Source organism: Procambarus clarkii, chromosome 64 (genome assembly GCF_040958095.1).
Source record: "Procambarus clarkii isolate CNS0578487 chromosome 64, FALCON_Pclarkii_2.0, whole genome shotgun sequence".
Taxonomy (NCBI): domain Eukaryota; kingdom Metazoa; phylum Arthropoda; class Malacostraca; order Decapoda; family Cambaridae; genus Procambarus; species Procambarus clarkii.
Genome location: NC_091213.1, coordinates 16,791,683 through 16,817,307, shown reverse-complemented (window position 1 = coordinate 16,817,307; position 25,625 = coordinate 16,791,683). Strand labels below are relative to the sequence as shown.

Genomic DNA, 25,625 nt, shown 5'->3' with positions numbered 1-25,625 from the left:
ATTATATAATAAAAAATAAAAAAATAATAAAAAAAATGTAATTAACATTTCTCAACTAATAGAATATGAAGCACAAGAATAATCCTCTGTGTTGAACACATGGTAAGTGTTCATGTGAACTCATGAGTGGACTCATGTCTTTAATGACCCTTGTTTAGTTGTAAGTGTTTACTCATGTACTTAATGACCCTTTTTTAGTTGTAAGTGTTTCATGTCTGAAACATGAAACATCACACCCCGGCAGTCGCCCCTCAAGTCCCCTCACGACGACAACGGGCCAGAAAGGGAAGAGGAATGGACAGGGTTAGAGGTCTGTTAAACATATAGTTCAGTGGTTTATTGAACATCAACCACAGAAAGTGATTCATTGATTGAAACCGCAGAAAGAAAGCCTAGGAGTGTTCCAGAGGTGCCTTGTCATGAAGCAGTGTTCATAGGACGATTTGCTTTTGATGAATCACAGCATAACTGCCAAGAATGCAAAGTTGCTGAAGAACTTGCATAAGTGCTTCAGGAGACCTGGCTTAGCTCTCTGGGGTATTTTCTCAATACTTGTGGCAGACGAGGCTAGGATTCAACAAGCATTTATGCAACTACTTAGGAACTTTTAAATCTTTTCTCAATCTTAGGCAGCTTTCTTACATTTGCTAAACTGTTAATTAGCTCCGAAACACTAAGAGGTATATAATTAATATAATATGGTTGAATATATGATAGGCAGACATCAGAAAACGAAGAAACTACGACGTTTCGGTCCGTCCTGGACCATTATCAAGTCGTGTAATCATTTTCTGATGTGTGGTTTGGATATCAAAGATGTATAGGCTCGTAAGTGGTTGCGTAAATGCTGGTTAAATCCTGGCCGTTTTCGTGAGGCAAATTAAACACGCGTGGCAGGCCGCTTTTATGGAACAATTCTTAACACTTCCTGTGGAGAAGCTTCATGATGGTTATGGCATCATCTCTACATTTGAGAGCCGAGCTGGTACTCTCATTGGATTTCAAGATATACTTCTTCAGAAAGCCCAGAGAGTTGCGGAGGTGGCGGCCTCTTGGGTGAGGGTACATTACAGCGGTGTCTACAACAAGGTCATGAATCAGTTTCAATCGTAGAAGGTCGTGGTTTAGGGAGTGGCCCACAAGAATGGTTTTGCTCCCGAACAAAGACAACAGCTTGGATTGTACATCTTGAAGGTTCGTCGTAACACCTTGGAATTGTGTGGCAGTGAGTCCAGAGTGCTCCGTGTTGTAGTCTACGATGTTCTCAGGTTTCACAAGCGTCTCATAAACCACTTGGTAGTCAGCGTTGACCACAGAGATTGCCCCCACTTCCGTTCCCTCTGTGGTGTAGATCATCTCACAGTCCAAGGCATAAATGGATTTTTCATCACTATCACTTTGCTGAGTGTGGCAAAATCCAGTAAGATTATCAAGATCTATATCTGCTGTTACGTGCTGGGATGCTATTTTGCAGGGGGCGGCATTACTCTTTTGGTGACAACAGCGATAGAGCTTAACGGGGCCAAAATGTCTGCCAAAATGGTATCGACACACACTGGCGATCAGTGGACGTCCTTCATCATCAACACGGTACACTGTATTGCACCGAATACATTTGCGTGTGTCAGCTGTCGGGATGAGAGGGTATAGGGAAACCACATTGCTTATCCGAGCCTTACCGCTTCCCTGGGGATGAGGCCGTGGATAGCTGTATCTAGAAAGGCCCGCTTCAGACAGCTTCAGTCGTAATGCGCGGTCATATAGTGTTCTATCTTGTGCAGCCATATCTCTCTTCACTCCCTCGGATGTTCTTCACCTGAAATAAAGTTAATTACATTGATTTAATGTTTATGATAATGTAACAGTGCAAGTGTTTTGCACTCTTTCAGGTATAATTGTGAGTTGTAATTGTGGGTGTGTATGTGTGTGTTGCGTGTTAGTCGAGAGTGTGGTGGTAGTGGGTGAGGCAGAGTGAGGTGTTGACTAGCTACAATCTGCTGACATGGTAGTACTTTGGTTGGTAAAGATCAGTTTTGTCTGTCTCAGTCCTTATTTGGGACATGAGGAATAGTACAACGCCCCCCCCCCCCAATTGGGGCGTGGCAAGGAGCGGATGTATTTGCCTTGTCTGGCAGTTTAGAGAGAGAGTCAGAGGGAAGCTCTTTTATAAGGCAGCTCTCTCATCAGCCAGCCTCTCCTGCAATCTTCACCCTAGGCGGGTGCCAGTCACTCACTAGGGTGCATCCATCTGAGTTGTGAGGTAAGAGCGTCAGTATTGCTTGTTTTGACCAGGAGTGTCTTAATGGTGACGAGTGTAGTCTAAACCAAGAAGCCAATGTATGGTTGAGGATGGGTGGATTGGTGGATTTCTTGGGTTGATTAATTCAATGTTAAATAGTAACTTGACTATTAAAGACTAGAGATCAATCAAATAATTCAATCAAATAAAGATGGTAAAGTGAGGGTCGTGAGGGAGGAGGGAGAGAGTGCGTGAACGTGTGGCCAGAGTCAGTGTGGCGCGTGCCAGCACCTCTCCAGCCTGTAGATTATTTAAGAATTTATTCAGTAACTAACTGTACCCGCCACGCATTGCTGTGGCTCAGTCTGGTTAAATGGAAAGGAAAGAAAAGAGAAAGCGCACGTTTCAAATATGTTTAATTTCACAATGCTTGTGGGTATACAATATGTTTTGTTGTTCCATTGTCTGTGGAGATATAGAGATTGTCTGGTTTGCTGACTCTAGAACACGCAACATATAATTGTCCTTATGAGAAGCATTCCGTGTCTAGATCTAAACTGCACAATTCAAAAGATTGGCCCTGAGCTTTGTTGATGGTGATTTCAAATGCCAATCGAATTGGAAATTACAATATCTTAAATTTAAATAGCATATCTGTTGGAATCATAGGAATGCAAGGAATGAGGACATCTTCACCTTTGAAAGGTCCTGTCAAGATTGTGGCTTCTACGACGTTGCTGATTAATTTTTTTACTGCAAGGAACATGGTGTTGCAAAGCTTAAGCTGATTGATATTTCGCAACATGATAATTGGCACGCATATTTTCAATTGCCACACGTGTGATGATCCCTGGCAGATCGAGTGAATTAAAAAATTCTGTTGGATAACTAACCACTTCATCTGCTTTCTCAACAGTGTCGACGGACTTTTATCGAGGAATTACAGGTAATGTTTGCCTGAAATCTCCTGCAAGCAATATTAATGCGTTCTCAAATGGTCTGATGTTTCCACGCAAATCTTGCAATGATCTATCAGGAGCCTCAAGCGATTTTTTTGTGGGCCATTGTGCATTCATCCCAAATGATAAGTTTACATTTCTGCAATACATTTCCCATGCCGGATGCTTTGGAAATGTTGCACCTGGGAGTTTCAACGAATCAATGGCAACTTCAATGCCGAAGTAGCAGTTCTTCCACCTGGTAACAATGTCGCAGCTATTCTGGAAGATGCAAGAGCTAAGGTTATGCCATTTTGGGATCGAAATGCTGCCAGAATCAATCTAATTAGGAAGGATTTACAGTTCCTCCTGGCGCATCTAAGAAGATTTCTCTAAACCTGCTATTGACAGTTTGAATTATTTGACTGTAAATGCCTTTTCGCTCAAGCGTTAGCTTAGGAATATTTGATTGCACATATGACAACAGATTACTCATGTTGTAATTTTGTTCACGACACAATTCTACATCAAATGAAGCAGCAGTAGATCGATTCAGTGATGGCATTTCCAATTGATTTAGAACTTTGTTCACGAATTCTAAGCACAAATCTTCATTCATTACCAATGCTTTGTTTGTAGATTTCTGCTGTGAAATCCATGTTCATATTTGATTTTTCCTTCATATTCGACGGATAATATCTTCAGCCATGTGTGATTTATATTTCTCCCATAACTCTGTTAGAGATGAAGGAGAGCAGGCGGTCAATATGATTGCAAACAGTGCATAAATTTGATTTGGATGTGACGTGATGGACGCATCATTAATGCATACATCCCAGTGTCGGTCGTTCTCCAATAAATTCCGAACTTGACATGCACTACGGAAAGTGGTATGTGTTACGCCGTTGACAAATCTCAGTGGCCAGAAAGACGTTGGACCGGGCACATTTACCAACAGCATGTGAAGAAAGAAGCATTCATCTTGACTGGGATGCACGGTGTACAGTCTGCCTATCGTAATTTATTTGAGTATGCCAAGTTGTCCGTCGACTTGGTCTCCTCGCTTGCGTCATTCAAATGATTTTCTACTGGCAATCAATGTGTAATACATATGCACTTCTGAATACAGCAGTGTTTTCGCAAACGCGTCATTTTGACATAAAGTGAAGAAAGCAGTTAACATTGTAGCCGGTGAATTCATAGCTGTTTGTTGTACATTTGCAGCTGTGAAATAAACGTGTTGTTCATTTTCTTGTTTTCAAAACCAAACCAAAAAAACTAACGAAATATTTCAATGCAAACGGAGATCAATCGACACAGCTCAATTTCACCACCAATTGCACTAAAAATAAAAAGAACAGTTAAAAAAACTAAATGAAAAAATGAAAAAAAAAAATAAGTTATACCCACGATGTAACGGGAGCCCAAACCTTTAACCTCACTACTGATTAAAAGCTGGTCGTTATTGAAAAAAGTTAAAGAAAATATATACAGAAACCGGAGTTCTGCAGAGTAACCTACAGTACAATCACTCGAGATCCAAACGTTTGACCATTCTGATATCACGAACTCAAGAGATATTGTCTCCTCCAGATTAAACTGCAACTCTGAATATTTGCCGCCACCACCTGCTAAGCCTGAGTAAATCTCTCAATTGATGGAAAGCAGGATACCATCAATTAAGCGTCCCGTGAAATTCTATCCCCAATGAAATGAAAAGGAGGGCTAAGCTTTACGTTAATGTAGAGAGTAGAGCAAAGGGATTATCTTTATTAATTAAGTAAATATTTATTGGTTTGCATGAGAAGACTAGGTGTGGACATTTGTCTTGCATTCAAAAATAATGTGAAAATAAAACAGAAAGGAGAATACCACTAAACCAAAATAAATTCTATAATTATTTATTAAATCAAAATTTGGCATCCAATTAATATTTAACAAATTCCCTGACTATAGCCCTATTTAATGGAGGCACTGAAAATCCTATAGCAATAGCAAAGTGGATTCCTACCATATACCAAACTCAAGAAAACAGATACCTTAATACCACGGCCTGGCCTGATGTTCGCCGGCTTTGGGAGGGGTCTTGTCTCCACTGGAAGTTCAGATTACACTGAATAATCCTCGTTCTACCAATTGTTGTTACAGATTCAGCTACTCGGAACAAGTTCCAAGTAGCACGGGCTATGGTGAGCCCGTAACTTACCTCGCACAGGAGCGGGGCAAGTAGCACAGGTTATGGTGAGCCCGTAGTGGACCTACCTGGCACAAGAACGGTGCATGTAACACTAAACATGTTGTTGTTGTTTCAGATTTAGCTACTCAGGACGAAGTGTCCATGTAGCACGGGCTATGGTGAGCCCGTAGTTGAGTTTGGTTATACATGATAACCTTGTTTCTGTGATATTTGGGTCTAAGTTTAAAATGGAGGAAGGGGATTTCTCCTTTTTCCCTGCTTATTTATCGCTTCTGTTTTAGTGCACTGGTTTTAATCTTATTAACATTATCTTGGTGGCGGATGTAGATGCAGAATGTTCACTAATGAGTCCCATTCCTCAACGGCTTTTCTAATCATTGTAGTCGCGGTGGAATGTGCGTCTAATGGAGCTGCTGTCGTTGGATCAATGTTGAGTTTGATGCGCAGGGCTTCAGTAGCTTCACATTCCAGTAAGTAGTGCAATAGTGGCGCTCTGCTTCTGTTTCACAGATGAGACACTCTTTAACTATTGGGTTCATTACCTCCCAGCAGCACTTGTAACCAAGTCTGAGTCTGTGTATGGCTACTGTAATGTGTGGATATCTTTTTGCCAGGCTTGAAAGAGGAGTAACCAGTGGCTTGTTCGTACTATATCGCAGTGGATCTTCTTACCGCTACTTTGGCTCTGTGGCGACTTTTGATAGTTGAGAATATTTTCTTCTTGATTTGCTCCTTTATCTGTGAGAAACTTGGAGGTATTTGAACCTGTACAACAGGTAGAGCAGTGGCAGTTTTTGCTAGTGAGTCTGCCTATTCATTACTATCTATGCCAAACACTAAACATGTTGTTGTTATAGATTCAGCTACTCGGAATAAGTTCCAAGTAGCACGGGCTATGGTGAGCCCGTAACTTACCTGGCACAGGAGCGGTGCTGACACTAAACAGTTTATCCGTCTTACTTATATTCGCATTTGAGTGAGGTGATATGGTGCAACAGTTCTGGATGAGGTGAAATACAAGACAGAACACGAAACTATGGGTATTAGTTGGATACGAGAGCATAAGAATAGAAGTAACTGCAGAGGGCCTATTGGTCCATACTTCCCTCTTGATGCTTCTATATTGGTTCGGAGTCTTGAAGTGGGTAGAATATAGTTGTGCATTAATTGGCTGTTGATTGCTGGTGTTTGACATATATATATATATATATATATATATATATATATATATATATATATATATATATATATATATATATATATATATATATATATATATATATATATATATATATTATATATATATATATATATATATATATATATATATATATATATATATATATATATATATATATATATATATATATATATATATATATATATATATATATATGTCAAACACCAGCAATCAACAGCCAATTAATGCACAACTATATTCTACCCACTTCAAGACTCCGAACAAATATTTATATATATATATATATATATATATATATATATATATATATATATATATATATATATATATATAAATATATATATATATATAAATATATATATATATATATATATATATATATATATATATATATATATATATATATATATATATATATATATATATATATATATATGTCGTACCTAGTAGCCAGAACGCACTTCTCAGCCTACTATGCAAGGCCCGATTTCCCTAATAAGCCAAGTTTTCATGAATTAATATATTTTCTCTAAGTTATTTTCTAATGAAATGATAAAGCTACCCATTTCATTATGTATGAGGTCAATTTTTTTTTATTGGAGTTAAAATTAACGTAGATATATGACCGAACCTAACCAACCCTACCTAACCTAACTTAACCTATCTTTATAGGTTAGGTTAGGTTAGGTAGCCGAAAAAGTTAGGTTAGGTTAGGTTAGGTAGTCGAAAAACAATTAATTCATGAAAACTTGGCTTATTAGGCAAATTGGGCCTTGCATAGTAGGCTGAGAAGTGCGTTCTGGCTACTAGGTACGACATATATATATATATATATATATATATATATATATATATATATATATATATATATATATATATATATATATATATATATATATGTCGTACCTAGTAGCCAGAACTCACTTCTCAGCCTACTATGCAAGGCCCGATTTGCCTAATAAGCCTAGTTTTCATGAATTAATGTTTTTTCGACAACCTAACCTACCTAACCTAACGTTTTTGGCTACCTAACCTAACCTAACCTACAAAGATAGGTTAGGTTAGGTTAGGTAGGGTTGGTTAGGTTCGGTCATATATCTACGTTAACTTTAACTCCAATAAAAAAAATTGACCTCATACATAATGAAATGGGTAGCTTTATCATTTCATAAGAAAAAAATTAGAGAAAATATATTAATTCAGTAAAACTTGGCTTATTAGGCAAATCGGGCCTTGCATAGTAGGCTGAGAAGTGAGTTCTGGCTACTAGGTACGACATATATATATATATATATATATATATATATATATATATATATATATATATATATATATATATATGTCGTACCTAGTAGCCAGAACTCACTTTTTGGCCTACTATTCAAGGCCCGATTTGCCTAATAAGCCAAGTTTTCATGAATTAATTGTTTTTCGACTACCTAACCTACCTAACCTAACCTAACCTAACTTTTTCGGCTACCTAACCAAACCTAACCTATAAAGATAGGTTAGGTTAGGTTAGGTAGGGTTGGTTAGGTTCGGTCATATATCTACGTTAATTTTAACTCCAATAAAAAAAAATTGACCTCATACATAATGAAATGGGTAGCTTTATCATTTCATAAGAAAAAAATTAGAATAAATATATTAATTCAGGAAAACTTGGCTTATTAGGCAAATCGGGCCTTGAATAGTAGGCCAAAAAGTGAGTTCTGGCTACTAGGTACGACATATATATATATAGATATATATATATATATATATATATATATTGTGACGGAGTTCCCCCCCTTATAATTCTCCCACGCCTGCAGTAAGAGTCATGTCTACTTTTCCCAAACGTTCTCTACGTTGCAGGCTACAATTTGATATATGGGAGAGAGTGAAGTGTTCTCGGAGAGCCGAGAAATTTGTGAAATAGTGATATTTTGGCCTGTGGTTTAGGCCCTTTAGGGAGCCAAGATGGCGCTGGCTTCCCTGATCTCCCGCCAAAACCGTGTGACGTCAGTGGCACCGGATTGGTCACCGACAGCAATGTGGCACCGGGAGCCAATGAAAACTTCCCTTAGCGAAAGTGACGTCACGATGGAAGGGGGTCCGGGCCGCGCGCCACTCTGGCGCCAGCAGTCAGATACGACACGTCATAGAGGTCGGACGTGTGACGGATGGTCTTGTCAGTAGGACAGTTGAACCTCGCTCCCGTGGATTAACGCGTCACCTGAATTCCGCCAGTACTCTGAGAAGTCTTCCCTAGTTCATGTGTTGAACCAGAAGAGGGAATTGACGGTTATTTGAGCAACAAGTGCTCCAGTCAGGTACTGTGCCAGTAGCAGTGAAGCCGTGCAGTGACGTATGTTGACGTCTGTGGCAATTCACCAGTTCGTGACAGCGTAGTGGCTGACAGAGCCACTGGGTAGCTGAGGAAGAGAGGACTATTTGGGGAACCGAACGACTGTAGCTGAGACGTAGGCGACAGCCGTTGCTGGGAGAAGACGACGGCCAGGAGACCGACTCCAACCTTCAAGAAGTCAAGAAGGAGGACGGACCTGCAGTGAGGAGGCACGGAGACGACGCGCTAAACGGTGGGACGACGAGAGGCTCTGGTAGGAGACGACGACGTGTAGTGTGGGGGCGTTCCCGACACGAGGACCAGGAGCTACATCTCGACTCTCATCGGAGGATAGGGTGAAGTAGGTGGTTCTAGTTCCCTCCCCATTCCCCTTTAGTTAGCTATATTATTTGGCTATATTATCTAGCCTGAAGATTTTACATGTCGTGAGCAAGTCTCACCTATGTCACGGTAAAGCACCAGTGTGCTAGACAGTACTATCAAGAGTACTTGTATTATTTATGTTGATCATTGGTGTGTACAGGCACCAGGAACCAGTGATAAATTTACTGTGTTGTGTATATCTTTCTATAGATTTTGATATGAACATATAGTGGTAAATTATATATAAGATTATGCCAGTATTTGGAGGTTAGGCTATGTGCCCAGAAACTATTTATTTTCCATGTATTGACGATTGATTTATATACCATATATATGTCTATGTTCATTCAGTGAATAATCATTTGTGAGTACAGTGAATTATTGCGTTATCGCCCACGAGAGAAAGTACTGAAAACTCCAGTGTTAATATTTTATAATATATTGTTGAGTGAAGAACAATGTGAAGCCATTACAGTGAATCATTGTAGAATTGATTGTAGAAAAGACTGTTTGAGCCTGAGTACAGTGTAACTAAGTAATTCGGTTTATTTGTGCCAATATAGAGTGTGCGAGTTTCTAGTAATATTGGAGAATTTAAAGAAACCGCGCGCGTGAATCTAGCAAACAAGCAAATTTCGCGCGGAGTGACCATTGCGATCAGCTGTTCTTGACACTTGATGAGGAGGGGAGAGTGTTGCCCTCTTGCGGTCGCATAATATCCGTGGGAATTACCGGCCGAGTCAGGATCAGTTGATTTATCGATTATTGTGTGGCCTTGTGACATCTTTCATACATTTTAAGTAAAATACAAAACTATCTTAGTGTTTTTATCATCCCCTCCATTGATCTTGTGGCTATATTATACTGGTAAACATAGAGTGATAACAACCAGTACCTGCCTGATTCCTGATCTTTGAGTGTGACCTTGCCAAGGCTACCACTGAATACACCAGTCCACTGAGGGTGTTACTGGCCACCTTAAACACCAGTTGGCGATCTTGTGGATAACCGTAGAGCCCTATTGTTGGGGAGGGCACACGACAGTCGATGTGAACGAGTCGTGTTCTCACTCTTTCTTAATAGGAGGCCGTTAAGATTGACTGGGAGACTCTCCTGGCGTGCAGTGGCGCCGTGAGGATCGAGGGAAGACCCGCAGGGCTACGGTGAGTTACCTTGAGCATAACTATTGCTCACCCCAGAGTAAGGGTAGAGAATAATAGAGAGGTGAAAACCCCAACAATATATATATATATATATATATATATATATATATATATATATATATATATATATATATATATATATATAAATATATAATATATATATATATATATATATATATATATATATATATATATATATATATATATATATATATATATATGTCGTACCTAGTAGCCAGAACGCACTTCTCAGCCTACTATGCAAGGCCCGATTTGCCTAATAAGCCAAGTTTTCCTGAATTAATATATTTTCTCTAATTTTTTTCTTATGAAATGATAAAGCTACCCATTTCATTATGTATGAGGTCAATTTTTTATTATTGGAGTTAAAATTAACGTAAATATATGACCGAACGTAACCAACCCTACCTAACCTAGCCTAACCTATCTTTATAGGTTAGGTTAGGTTAGGTAGCCGAAAAAGTTAGGTTAGGTTAGGTTAGGTAGGTTAGGTAGTCGAAAAAATATTAATTCATGAAAACTTGGCTTATTAAGCAAATCGGGCCTTGCATAGTAGGCTGAGAAGTGCGTTCTGGCTACTAGGTACGACATATATATATATATATATATATATATATATGCGAACAAGCCTGAATGGTCCCCAGGACATATGCAACTGAAAACTCACACCCCAGAAGTGACTCGAACCCATACTCCCAGAAGCAACGCATCTGGTATGTACAAGACGCCTTAATCCACTTGACCATCACGACCGGACAAAATGAGGTGATAGCCGAGGCTATTTGAACCACCCCACCGCCGGCACTCGGATAGTTATCTTGGGCATAGCATTTTACCAAATCACCTCATTCTTTGGGGCAACACGTGAGGAACACAAATGCGAACAAGCCTGAATGGTCCCCAGGACATATGCAACTGAAAACTCACACCCCAGAAGTGACTCGAACCCATACTCCCAGAAGCAACGCATCTGGTATGTACAAGACGCCTTAATCCACTTGACCATCACGACCGGACAAAATGAGGTGATAGCCGAGGCTATTTGAACCACCCCTACCGCCGGCACTCGGATAGTTATCTTGGGCATAGCATTTTACCAAATCACCTCATTCTTTGGGGCAACACGTGAGGAACACAAATGCGAACAAGCCTGAATGGTCCCCAGGACATATGCAACTGAAAACTCACACCCCAGAAGTGACTCGAACCCATACTCCCAGAAGCAACGCATCTGGTATGTACAAGACGCCTTAATCCACTTGACCATCACGACCGGACAAAATGAGGTGATAGCCGAGGCTATTTGAACCACCCCACCGCCGGCACTCGGATAGTTATCTTGGGCATAGCATTTTACCAAATCACCTCATTCTTTGGGGCAACACGTGAGGAACACAAATGCGAACAAGCCTGAATGGTCCCCAGGACATATGCAACTGAAAACTCACACCCCAGAAGTGACTCGAACCCATACTCCCAGAAGCAATGCATCTGGTATGTACAAGACGCCTTAATCCACTTGACCATCACGACCGGACAAAATGAGGTGATAGCCGAGGCTATTTGAACCACCCCACCGCCGGCACTCGGATAGTTATCTTGGGCATAGCATTTTACCAAATCACCTCATTCTTTGGGGCAACACGTGAGGAACACAAATGCGAACAAGCCTGAATGGTCCCCAGGACATATGCAACTGAAAACTCACACCCCAGAAGTGACTCGAACCCATACTCCCAGAAGCAACGCATCTGGTATGTACAAGACGCCTTAATCCACTTGACCATCACGACCGGACAAAATGAGGTGATAGCCGAGGCTATTTGAACCTCGGTTTTTCGGTGAGTTTTCAGTTGCATATGTCCTGGGGACCATTCAGGCTTGTTCGCATTTGTGTTCCTCACGTGTTGCCCCAAAGAATGAGGTGATTTGGTAAAATGCTATGCCCAAGATAACTATCCGAGTGCCGGCGGTGGGGTGGTTCAAATAGCCTCGGCTATCACCTCATTTTGTCCGGTCGTGATGGTCAAGTGGATTAAGGCGTCTTGTACATACCAGATGCGTTGCTTCTGGGAGTATGGGTTCGAGTCACTTCTGGGGTGTGAGTTTTCAGTTGCATATGTCCTGGGGACCATTCAGGCTTGTTCGCATTTGTGTTCCTCACGTGTTGCCCCAAAGAATGAGGTGATTTGGTAAAATGCTATGCCCAAGATAACTATCCGAGTGCCGGCGGTGGGGTGGTTCAAATAGCCTCGGCTATCACCTCATTTTGTCCGGTCGTGATGGTCAAGTGGATTAAGGCGTCTTGTACATACCAGATGCGTTGCTTCTGGGAGTATGGGTTCGAGTCACTTCTGGGGTGTGAGTTTTCAGTTGCATATGTCCTGGGGACCATTCAGGCTTGTTCGCATTTGTGTTCCTCACGTGTTGCCCCAAAGAATGAGGTGATTTGGTAAAATGCTATGCCCAAGATAACTATCCGAGTGCCGGCGGTGGGGTGGTTCAAATAGCCTCGGCTATCACCTCATTTTGTCCGGTCGTGATGGTCAAGTGGATTAAGGCGTCTTGTACATACCAGATGCGTTGCTTCTGGGAGTATGGGTTCGAGTCACTTCTGGGGTGTGAGTTTTCAGTTGCATATGTCCTGGGGACCATTCAGGCTTGTTCGCATTTGTGTTCCTCACGTGTTGCCCCAAAGAATGAGGTGATTTGGTAAAATGCTATGCCCAAGATAACTATCCGAGTGCCGGCGGTGGGGTGGTTCAAATAGCCTCGGCTATCACCTCATTTTGTCCGGTCGTGATGGTCAAGTGGATTAAGGCGTCTTGTACATACCAGATGCGTTGCTTCTGGGAGTATGGGTTCGAGTCACTTCTGGGGTGTGAGTTTTCAGTTGCATATGTCCTGGGGACCATTCAGGCTTGTTCGCATTTGTGTTCCTCACGTGTTGCCCCAAAGAATGAGGTGATTTGGTAAAATGCTATGCCCAAGATAACTATCCGAGTGCCGGCGGTGGGGTGGTTCAAATAGCCTCGGCTATCACCTCATTTTGTCCGGTCGTGATGGTCAAGTGGATTAAGGCGTCTTGTACATACCAGATGCGTTGCTTCTGGGAGTATGGGTTCGAGTCACTTCTGGGGTGTGAGTTTTCAGTTGCATATGTCCTGGGGACCATTCAGGCTTGTTCGCATTTGTGTTCCTCACGTGTTGCCCCAAAGAATGAGGTGATTTGGTAAAATGCTATGCCCAAGATAATTATCCGAGTGCCGGCGGTGGGGTGGTTCAAATAGCCTCGGCTATCACCTCATTTTGTCCGGTCGTGATGGTCAAGTGGATTAAGGCGTCTTGTACATACCAGATGCGTTGCTTCTGGGAGTATGGGTTCGAGTCACTTCTGGGGTGTGAGTTTTCAGTTGCATATGTCCTGGGGACCATTCAGGCTTGTTCGCATTTGTGTTCCTCACGTGTTGCCCCAAAGAATGAGGTGATTTGGTAAAATGCTATGCCCAAGATAACTATCCGAGTGCCGGCGGTGGGGTGGTTCAAATAGCCTCGGCTATCACCTCATTTTGTCCGGTCGTGATGGTCAAGTGGATTAAGGCGTCTTGTACATACCAGATGCGTTGCTTCTGGGAGTATGGGTTCGAGTCACTTCTGGGGTGTGAGTTTTCAGTTATATATATATATATATATATATATATATATATATATATATATTATATATTTATATATATATATATATATATATATATATATATATATATATATATATATATATATATATATATATATATATGTCGTACCTAGTAGCCAGAACTCACTTCTCAGTCTACTATGCAAGGCCCGATTTGCCTAATAAGCCTAGTTTTCATGAATTAATGTTTTTTCGACAACCTAACCTACCTAACCTAACCTAACCTAACGTTTTCGGCTACCTAACGTAACCTAACCTATAAAGATAGGTTAGGTTAGGTTAGGTAGGGTTGGTTAGGTTCGGTCATATATCTACGTTAATTTTAACTCCAATAAAAAAAAATTGACCTCATACATAATGAAATGGGTAGCTTTATCATTTCATAAGAAAAAAATTAGAGAAAATATATTAATTCAGTAAAACTTGGCTTATTAGGCAAATCGGGCCTCGCATAGTAGGCTGAGAAGTGAGTTCTGGCTACTAGGTACGACATATATATATATATATATATATATATATATATATATGTCGTACCTATAGTAGCCAGAACGCACTTATCAGCCTACTATGGAAGGCCCGATTTGCCTAATAAGCCAAGTTTTCATGAATTAATATATTTTCTCTAATTTTTTTCTTATGAAATGATAAAGCTACCCATTTCATTATGTATGAGGTCAATTTTTTTTAATGGAGTTAAAATTAACGTAGATATATGACCGAACCTAACCAACCCTACCTAACCTAACCTAACCTATCTTTATAGGTTAGGTTCGGTTAGGTAGCAGAAAAAGTTAGGTTAGGTTAGGTTAGGTTGGTTAGGTAGTCGAAAAAACATTAATTCATGAAAACTTGGCTTATTAGGCAAGCCAATTACGATTTGCTTAATAAGCCAAGTTTTCATGAATTAATGTTTTTTCGACTACCTAACCTACCTAACCTAACTTTTTCGGCTACCTAACCTAACCTTTAACCTAAAGATAGGTTAGGTTAGGTTAGGTAGGGTTGGTTAGGTTCGGTCATATATCTATTTTTATTTTATTTATTTATTTATTTATTTATTTATTTATTTATTTATTTATTTATTTACAAGAAGGTACATTGGGTTTGTGAGAATACATAGCATAGTACAGTAATTGCACTCTTGTAAAGCCACTAGTACGCGCAGCGTTTCGGGCAGGTCCTTAATCTAACAGATAATTTTAAGTAGGTAAATTCTATCACAATTAATAAAATGATAACATATACATTGCAATAAAAAAAATGAGATGAGAGAGATTAGTAACTATATTAAAGCACGTTGGTTTATTAAAGCTCTGATTGATTACATTGACAGCTTGATTGGTAATTTAAACAAGATTAATAGACACCATACAACAGTTTGACAGTACATATAAGAAGACAGCAATGATCGCAATGATAAAGATGTTCAGATTGGGTACATAAAGATTGGAAGATTGGGTAGCAATAGATACAGTGCAGTTTTAAAGCAAAAGGTAAAAAACTATGAAGATGAAATTAGGTACTTTTTAGTATTGTTTTTGAATGATGCAAAAGTTGGACAGCTTTTCAATTTAATAGGGAGTGAGTTCCATAGACTGGGCCCCTTTATTTGCATAGAGTGTTTGCACAAATTAAGTTTGACTCTGGGGATATCAAAGAGATATTTATTTCTGGTGTGGTGATAATGGGTCCTATTACATCTGTCCAGGGAGAGTTTCAGAGCAGGATTTGCATTTAAGAACAGGGTTTTGTAAATGTAGTTGACACAAGAGAATTTGTGGAGTGAGATTATATTTAGCATGTTTAGGGAGTTAAACAAGGAGGCTGAGTGTTGTCTGAAAGCAGAATTTGTTATTATTCTGATAGCAGATTTTTGCTGGGTAATGATGGACTTGAGGTGGTTTGCAGTGGTTGAACCCCATGCACAGATACCATAATTAAGATAGGGATAGATTAGTGCATAATATAGAGAGATGAGAGCAGAGCTAGGTACATAATATCTGATTTTGGAGAGTATACCAACTGTTTTAGAGACTTTCTTAGTTATGTGTTGTATGTGGGTACTGAAGTTGAGTCTCTTGTCTAGGAATAGGCCAAGAAACTTTCCATCATTTTTATTGCTAATGTTTACATTGTCTATCTGAAGCTGAATTGCATTTGTAGATTTGCTTCCAAATAAGATGTAGTAGGTCTTTTCTATGTTAAGTGTTAGTTTGTTGGTTGACATCCATAAGTGGACTTTCTTTAGTTCATTATTAACAACATTATTTAGTGTATGTGGGTAGGGGTTAGAGTAGATGAGGGTAGTATCATCAGCAAACAAAATAGGTTTCAGAATGTTAGAGACGTTAGGCAGATCATTGATGTAAATAAGAAATAAGAGAGGTCCCAAAATGCTGCCATGTGGCACTCCAACAGTTATTGGTAGAGTGGGAGAGGTTATATTATTGATGGCTACACATTGGTGTCTATCACTAAGATAGGATTGGATACAGTCCAGTGTATGCAGGCCTCGAATTCCATAATGAAGGAGTTTACGTAAGAGGTAATTGTGATTAACAGTATCAAAGGCCTTTCTCAGGTCAATGAAGAGTCCAATCGGAAACTCATTTTTGTCAAGGGCTGAGTAAATTATATCAAGGAGACTAATAATTGCATCGTTGGTACTCTTTTGGGAGCGGAAGCCAAACTGACAGGGGCTAAGAATGTCGAATTTTACGAGGTAGGAGTAAAGCTGTTTGTAGATAATTTTTTCAAATATTTTTGATAGTATGGGTAGGTTTGATATTGGTCTATAATTGTTTATGTCTGCCGGATTACCTCCTTTATGAACTGGTGTTACTCTTGATTTTTTAAGGATATCAGGGAAGGTATGACACTCAAGGGATTTGTTGAACAGCAGAGCTATAGGTGGGGCAATTATCTACGTTAATTTTAACTCCAATAAAAAAAATTGACCTCATACATAATGAAATAGGTAGCTTTATCATTTCATAAGAAAAAAATTGAGAAAATATATTAATTCATGAAAACTTGGCTTATTAGGCAAATCGGGCCTTGCATAGTAGGCCGAGAAGTGCGTTCTGGCTACTAGGTACGACATATATATATATATATATATATATATATATATATATATATATATATATATATATATATATATATATATATATATATATATATATATATATATATATATATATATTGGTGTATACTGGCAGCAGGTTTTCTTTCAAACATGTTTCATTGAATATGACCGCATATTCTGTATTTATTATTTTCTGGTTTAGGGCTTCTATCCCTCTAACTATTTTCTTAGCATCAGGGCTTAATTGAAATAGGAGTTCTCCAAAACTCATTTTCGTACTTTTATGGTGAAGAAAAGAAGTGATTTACTAGAGTGTATTACACTTATTTGTATAATTTGCACGACGTTTCGAACCTCCATGGTTCATTCTCAAGTGAACAGATCTTACAATACTAGTTGATTTTATACCCGCATTAGGTCAGGTGATAATACAATGAAGGTGAAAACATGGGGGGATACATAAGGGATAAACATAGGGGCTGCAAAAGGCTTATTGGCCCATACGAGGCATCTCCTATCTAAACACAAAGATTAATCCAGTGTAATTGGCCTGTTATGTTGGACATTGTCTTCTGTGTTGGCATCGATATGTTCTTGTCTTGTCCTTACTCTCATGGTGGGTAGAGTAAATAGTTCCGTGATTTGGGTGTTCATGGTAGGTCGCTCTATTCTTATGTGAATTGCCTCAAGAATTTGTAATCTTCTTGAATCTTGGGTTTTGTCTATTATGCAAGTATTCTTGTTCAACATTTCTCTTGTTAGAGTAATGTCATGGGCTTGTCTCATGTGATTCCTAGGGGCACCAGATTGAAGATGGCATGTCAAACGCCTCGTCAGCTTGGTCGACGTCATACCTATGTACTTACATTGAAGGTTACATCCTTCGTGGGGGCAAGTGTACATGTATACAACGCTTGACTGCTGTAGAGGGTTCTCCGTCGGCTTCGGGCTGTTTTTGATAAGGAGTTCGGAAGTCTTCTTGGTTTTGTAGAATATTATCAGGTTTATGTTTTGGTTAGGAGTAGTGCTTTTTACTCCTTTACGGATTATTTCTTTCATTATTCTTTCCTCTTTTATATGTTCACTGTGCATGGTTGATTTGTAATATAATTTTATTGGGGGTGTTGTGGTTTCTGTTCTAGGTTCTGAATTATACCAACGGTCCAAGTGTCTTCTTATAGCAGCGTTTATTTCCGCGTTGCTATATCCGTTGTTCACCAATACCTGAGTTACTCTTTCAAACTCTCTACTCACGTTGCTCCATTCAGAGCAGTGGGTAAGCGCTCGACGAATATAAGCATTGAGAACACTGGCTTTGTATCTTTGGGGGCACTCACTTCTACCGTTCAGGCATAATCCTATGTTGGTGGGCTTGGTATATCCGTTGGTGCTTAAAGAGGTTCCTGTTTTTGTTATTAGTACATCCAAGAATGGCAGACTGTTATTTTCACTATTTTCATGTATAAATCGGAGTACTGACTCTCTCTCTAGGTGTCTTTTTAGGTCAATTAGTTCATCTGAGTCTTTTACTATTACGAATATGTCATCTACATAACGGCAGTATACAGTTGGTTTTTGTCTGCTACTGAAGACCCTATCTTCGATGGTTCCCATATAAAAATTAGCAAAAAGCCGACAAAACAGCAGCATATGTATTGATTCCAACCCATGAATACATGAACAAAATTAGCGACATCCTAAGTGACGACTCCAAATTTCAACGAATCACGAGGAACCCCGTAGAAGACCTTAAGCGGAAAGTAAACAAAACAATTACAGCAATCAACGCAAAGAAAGGTAGTGTGCATTTCAATAAACTTCAAGGCGACTATGGCTTAGGATATGCCTACGGCAATGTTAAGACGCATAAACCAGGTAACCCACTACGCCCTATAATCAGCCAAATACCAACCCCAACTTATCACCTGGCAAAGAAACTCAATGAACTCCTAACTCCATACACTCCAAGTAAGTTTAGTCTACAATCATCAGCAGATTTCCTAGAATTGATCAAATCTACCCAGCCCGATGGAATCATCGCTTCCCTGGACGTTGAATCCCTTTTTACCAACGTCCCAGTCGACACAACCATAGGAATGATACTGGACAGAGTATACAGAGACGAGAGCACCCCCAAATTAGACATACCAGAGCCACACTTGAAAAGTCTTCTCGAAGCATGTACAAAGGAAGCCCCTTTCATCAGTCCACAAGGAGACATGTATTTACAAATAGACGGAGTAGCAATGGGCTCCCCCTTAGGAGTTTTATTTGCTAATTTTTATATGGGAACCATCGAAGATAGGGTCTTCAGTAGCAGACAAAAACCAACTGTATACTGCCGTTATGTAGATGACATATTCGTAATAGTAAAAGACTCAGATGAACTAATTGACCTAAAAAGACACCTAGAGAGAGAGTCAGTACTCCGATTTACACATGAAAATAGTAAAAATAACAGTCTGCCATTCTTGGATGTACTAATAACAAAAACAGGAACCTCTTTAAGCACCAACGTATATACCAAGCCCACCAACATAGGATTATGCCTGAACGGTAGAAGTGAGTGCCCCCAAAGATACAAAGCCAGTGTTCTCAATGCTTATATTCGTCGAGCGCTTACCCACTGCTCTGAATGGAGCAACGTGAGTAGAGAGTTTGAAAGAGTAACTCAGGTATTGGTGAACAACGGATATAGCAACGCGGAAATAAACGCTGCTATAAGAAGACACTTGGACCGTTGGTATAATTCAGAACTTAGAACAGAAACCACAACACCCCCAATAAAATTATATTACAAATCAACCATGCACAGTGAACATATAAAAGAGGAAAGAATAATGAAAGAAATAATCCGTAAAGGAGTAAAAAGCACTACTCCTAACCAAAACATAAACCTGATAATATTCTACAAAACCAAGAAGACTTCCGAACTCCTTATCAAAAACAGACCGAAGCCGACGGAGAACCCTCTACAGCAGTCAAGCGTTGTATACATGTACACTTGCCCCCACGAAGGATGTAACCTTCAATGTAAGTACATAGGTATGACGTCGACCAAGCTGACGAGGCGTTTGACATGCCATCTTCAATCTGGTGCCCCTAGGAATCACATGAGACAAGCCCATGACATTACTCTAACAAGAGAAATGTTGAACAAGAATACTTGCATAATAGACAAAACCCAAGATTCAAGAAGATTACAAATTCTTGAGGCAATTCACATAAGAATAGAGCGACCTACCATGAACACCCAAATCACGGAACTATTTACTCTTCCCACCATGAGAGTAAGGACAAGACAAGAACATATCGATGCCAACACAGAAGACAATGTCCAACATAACAGGCCAATTACACTGGATTAATCTTTGTGTTTAGATAGGAGATGCCTCGTATGGGCCAATAAGCCTTCTGCAGCCCCTATGTTTATCCCTTATGTATCCCCCCATGTTTTCACCTTCATTGTATTATCACCTGACCTAATGCGGGTATAAAATCAACTAGTATTGTAAGATCTGTTCACTTGAGAATGAACCATGGAGGTTCGAAACGTCGTGCAAATTATACAAATAAGTGTAATACACTCTAGTAAATCACTTCTTTTCTTCACCATAAAAGTACGAAAATGAGTTTTGGAGAACTCCTATTTCAATTAAGCCCTGATGCTAAGAAAATAGTTAGAGGGATAGAAGCCCTAAACCAGAAAATAATAAATACAGAATATGCGGTCATATTCAATGAAACATATATATATATATATATATATATATATATATATATATATATATATATATATATATATATATATATATATACACACACACACACACACACGCGCGCACACAAGAGTTCTCAAATCCTTGAACATCCACCTGCACGCATAGCGTTTCGGGCAAGTCCTTAATCATAATTTTCCCCTGAATACGACCCGCTAAATCGTGTAACAACCAGGTACCCATTCACTGCTGGATGAGCAGCTGCTACAGTTAAGGATTGGCGCCCAGTCAATCCTCCCCGGCCAGAATACGAACCCAGGCCAAAGGGCTCGCAAAGCGCCAAGCGAGTGTTTTACCACTACGCCACGGGGACTGCTGTTAAGGAATCCATCCTTAACCGTTGGAACTATCTACAACCATGAGGACTATCCACAACCATGAGGACCATCCACAACCATGAGGACCATCCACAACCATGAGGACCATCCACAACTATGAGGACCATCCACAACCATGAGGACCATCCACAACTATGAGGACCATCCACAACCATGAGGACCATCCACAACCATGAGGACCATCCATAACTATGAGGGACCATTAATAACTATGAGAACACTATAACCTGGGAACCATCCACAATTATTGGGAACCATCCACAATTATTGGGAACCATCCACAATTATTGGGAATCATCCACAATTATTGGGAACCATCCACAATTATTGGGAACCATCCACAATTATTGGGAAGCATCCACAATTATTGGGAACCATCCACAATTATTGGGAAGCATCAACAATTATTGGGACCATCCACAGTCTTAGTGACCATCGATAACCAAAGGAACCATATATAACTGGGACCATCCATAACCATGTATGGTTTTGGAAGGGAAGCGCCCTTCGCCATTGCGACTAACCATACGAAAGGTTATCTATAACCAATGGGGACCATCCATAGTCATGAGTAACACCTATAACCATAGGGGCAATACACAGCCATAGGAGACCTTCCAACACAATGGGGACCAACAATAACCAAGGGAAAACACATTAGCACTGAAATCTCCCATAATCATTGGGGGGGGGGGGGGGGGGTTCCCATACATAACCATGGATACCACCCATCCTATTGATACGATAAATACCATTTGAATTATCCATAAACATGGGACCATCCATAACCATATGAGTTCTATACCATATAGGGACCATCCATAAACGAACATGTGAGTTCTATAACCATGGGGACCATCCATAAACAAGTGTTTTATAACCATGGGGACCATCCCTAACCATGTGAGTTTATTACAATGGTAACCATCCATAAACATGTGAGTTCTATAACCATGGGAACCATTCATAAACATGTGAGTTCTATAACCTTGGTAACCATCCATAAACATGTGAGTTCTATAACCATGGGGACCATCCATAAACATGTGAGTTCTATAACCATAGTAACCATCCATAAACATACGAGTTCTATAACCATGGGGGACAATCCATAACTATGTGAGTTCTATAATCATGGGAACCATCCATAAACATGTGAGTTCTATAATCATGGGAACCATCCATAAACATGTGAGTTCTATAACCATGGGAACCATCGATCATATATAACCAGATTTCCATATCCATTGGAAACCTATAACCTAAGCGACCATCCACAAATATTGAACACTAACCAACAACCTTGAGGGACCATCATGATCTTGAGGACCATCAATAACCATGGAAACCAACCATAGGTATTGGTACCATCAATGAGGACCATCCATAACCATGGGGACCATCCATAACCATGAGAACCATCCATAACCATGAGAACTATCCATAACCATGAGGACCATCCATAACCATGAGGACCATCCATAACCATGAGGACCATCCATAACCATGAGGACCATCCATAACCATGAGGACCATCCATAACCATAAGAACCATCCATAACCATGGGAACCATCCATAACCATGAGGACCATCCATAACCATGAGGACCATCCATAACCATGAGGACCATCCATAACCATGAGGACCATCCATAACCATGAGGACCATCCATAACCATGAGGACCATCCATAACCAAGAAAACCATACATAACTATGAGGACAATGCGTAATCATGGGGACCATGCATCCATAATCATGGGGACTATTATATCCACGGGAACCATCCATAATCATAGAAAACCAACTATGATCATGGGAAACCAGCTATAACCACGGGGAACCATCCATAACATTGGGTAACCATCCATAAGCATGGGGAACCATCCATAATAATGGGGAACCATCCATAACCATAGGTATCATTCATAACCAAGGGAACAATTCATAATTATAATAATTAACCATAATTACTATAAATACTTACCATAATTATCAAAAGCAGGCACCAAAGCGAGCAATATCAAACTTATTATTTATTTATATACAGGACCATTCATAACCATGGGGCACCATCCATAATCACGGTTACCATCCAACGTCACGTAACTGTTAATAGTGACCGTTACGTCAATTTCAGCCATGTAAAGACGACACTCATTTGTGATATTTAAGAAAATGTTAAAACTTACTGTAGTCTGGCAGCTGTAGTGACAAATGACGCAGGACTCCTGTAGTGACGCAGGATTTCTGTAGTGACGCAGGATTGCTGTAGTGACGCAGGATTGCTGTAGTGACGCAGGACTACTATAGTTACGTAGCGCTGCTATAGTGAAGGAGTACAGTGTACAGAGAGGACCAGACTGGTACTGACGAACAGCTAGAGCGCGGAGAGGCAAGACAGCGTACGCGTCCACCACCCGTACCTCTACGGTACACTGACGTGTACACCTTTCAGGTTTCCTGCCTGAACGTATTGCTGCATTTATGTTCCGCCCCTATGGGAGTTGGGGGCCAGATGGGCCCCGCCACTATGAATATGTTATCCACCAGTTCTTGGGCCCCACCACTATAGGACTACCCCATCCATGGGGGGAGGGCAACCCATCCATAGGTAAGAGGGAGGGACCTCCCATTCATAAAGGGCAAAGGACACCCCATTCACAGAGGGGGGAGGACACCCCATTCATAGAGGGGGGAGGACACCCCATTCATAAAGGGGGGAGGACACCCCATTCATAAAGGGGGGGGACACCTCATCCATACATATCAACTAATCTGATACGTCATTTTTTTTAGAGTCAATCTGTAAAATATGCAACGTATTAGTAAAAATTAAAGCACCATAATTAATTATCAAAAGTTGGCACCAAAGCGAGCAATATCAAAGGTATTTTATTTATTTATTTAAACATGAAGGTACATTTGAGGTTAAGAGAGTTAGTTTAGTTCATTTATTATGCACCCCATACCTATCTTGTGGGCGGTAGTGGAAAGGGTTACAGAGGCACATAATGGGCTCAGGGACTGAACCCAACAATTCATTTAGCTAAGCAAGTTACAATCTTGATGAGCTAGTTACAAAATTCAATATGAGTCATCACATCAACAATGGGTTCGAGATCGAAAACAATCAAATAGTCGATTGGGAATTAACTTTGTCATCCTACGCTGGACATGTTCAAGTGAATTTATATCCATTCTAAAGTACGGCGACCAAAACTGAACTGCATAATCTAAATGGGGCCTAACCTTATAGCAAGACATAGCTGAAGAACACCACCAGGTTTCTTGTTACTAACGTTTCGATTAATAAATCCCAGTGTCCTATTTGCCTTATTACGAACATTCATGCATTGATCTTTTGGTTTTAAATTCTTACTAATCATAACTCCCAGATCCCTTTCGCAATTCGACTTCGCAATCTCAACACCATCTAGCTCGTATCTTGTAATTCTATCATCTTTACCTAGCCTCAAAACTTTACATTTATCAGCATTAAGAGAGTACATAGTAATGATGATGATTTTACATTCTTGTAAAACCACTAGCACGCATAGCGTCTCGGGCAAAACAGGATCATTTTATCTATATAAAAGAGTTCACACATTCTTGTGAAGCCACTAGCACGCATAGCGTTTCGTTCAAGTTCTAAATCATAATTTTCCCCTGAATACGACCCGCCAAATCGTGTAACAACTAGGTACCCATTCACTGCTGGATGAGCAGCTGCTACAGTTAAGGATTGGCGCCCAGTCAATCCTCCCCGGCCAGGATACGAACCCAGGCCAAAGGGCTAGCAAAGCGCCAATTAAGCGAGTGTTTTACCACTACGCCACGGGGACTGCTGTTAAGGAATCCATCCTTAATCATTGGAACTATCTATAACCATGAGGACCATCCACAACTATGAGGACCATCCACAACCATGAGGACCACCCAGAACCATGAGGACCATCCACAACCATGAGGACCATCCACAACCATGAGGACTATCCACAACCATGAGGACCACCCAGAACCATGAGGACCATCCACAACCATGAGGACCATCCACAACTATGAGGACCATCCACAACCATGAGGACCACCCACAACCACGAGGACCATCCACAACTATGAGGACCATCCACAACCATGAGGACCATCCACAACTATGAGGACCATCCACAACTATGAGGACCATCCACAACCATGAGGACCATCCACAACTATGAGGACCATCCACAACCATGAGGACCATCCACAACTATGA

At 40.2% G+C, this 25,625-nt stretch overlaps 1 protein-coding gene across 1 annotated transcript; it reads right to left on the bottom strand.

Annotated features, from left to right (window-relative positions):
* LOC123769097 (exonuclease GOR-like) lies at positions 1–23,778 on the bottom strand. The gene is made up of 2 exons (XM_045760048.2): positions 23,563–23,778; positions 1–1,816 (listed from the first exon to the last, which is right to left on the bottom strand). Exon 2 carries the CDS (start codon positions 1,783–1,785, stop codon positions 919–921), a length of 867 nt encoding a protein of 288 aa, XP_045616004.1. The 5' UTR covers positions 1,786–1,816; positions 23,563–23,778; the 3' UTR covers positions 1–918.
* Between the last annotated feature and the right edge of the window lie 1,847 nt (positions 23,779–25,625).

Excerpts from the sequence above, each read along its gene's own strand:
- LOC123769097 (XM_045760048.2), bottom strand. The coding sequence starts at position 1,785 with ATGGCTGCACAAGATAGAACACTATATGACCGCGCATTACGACTGAAG.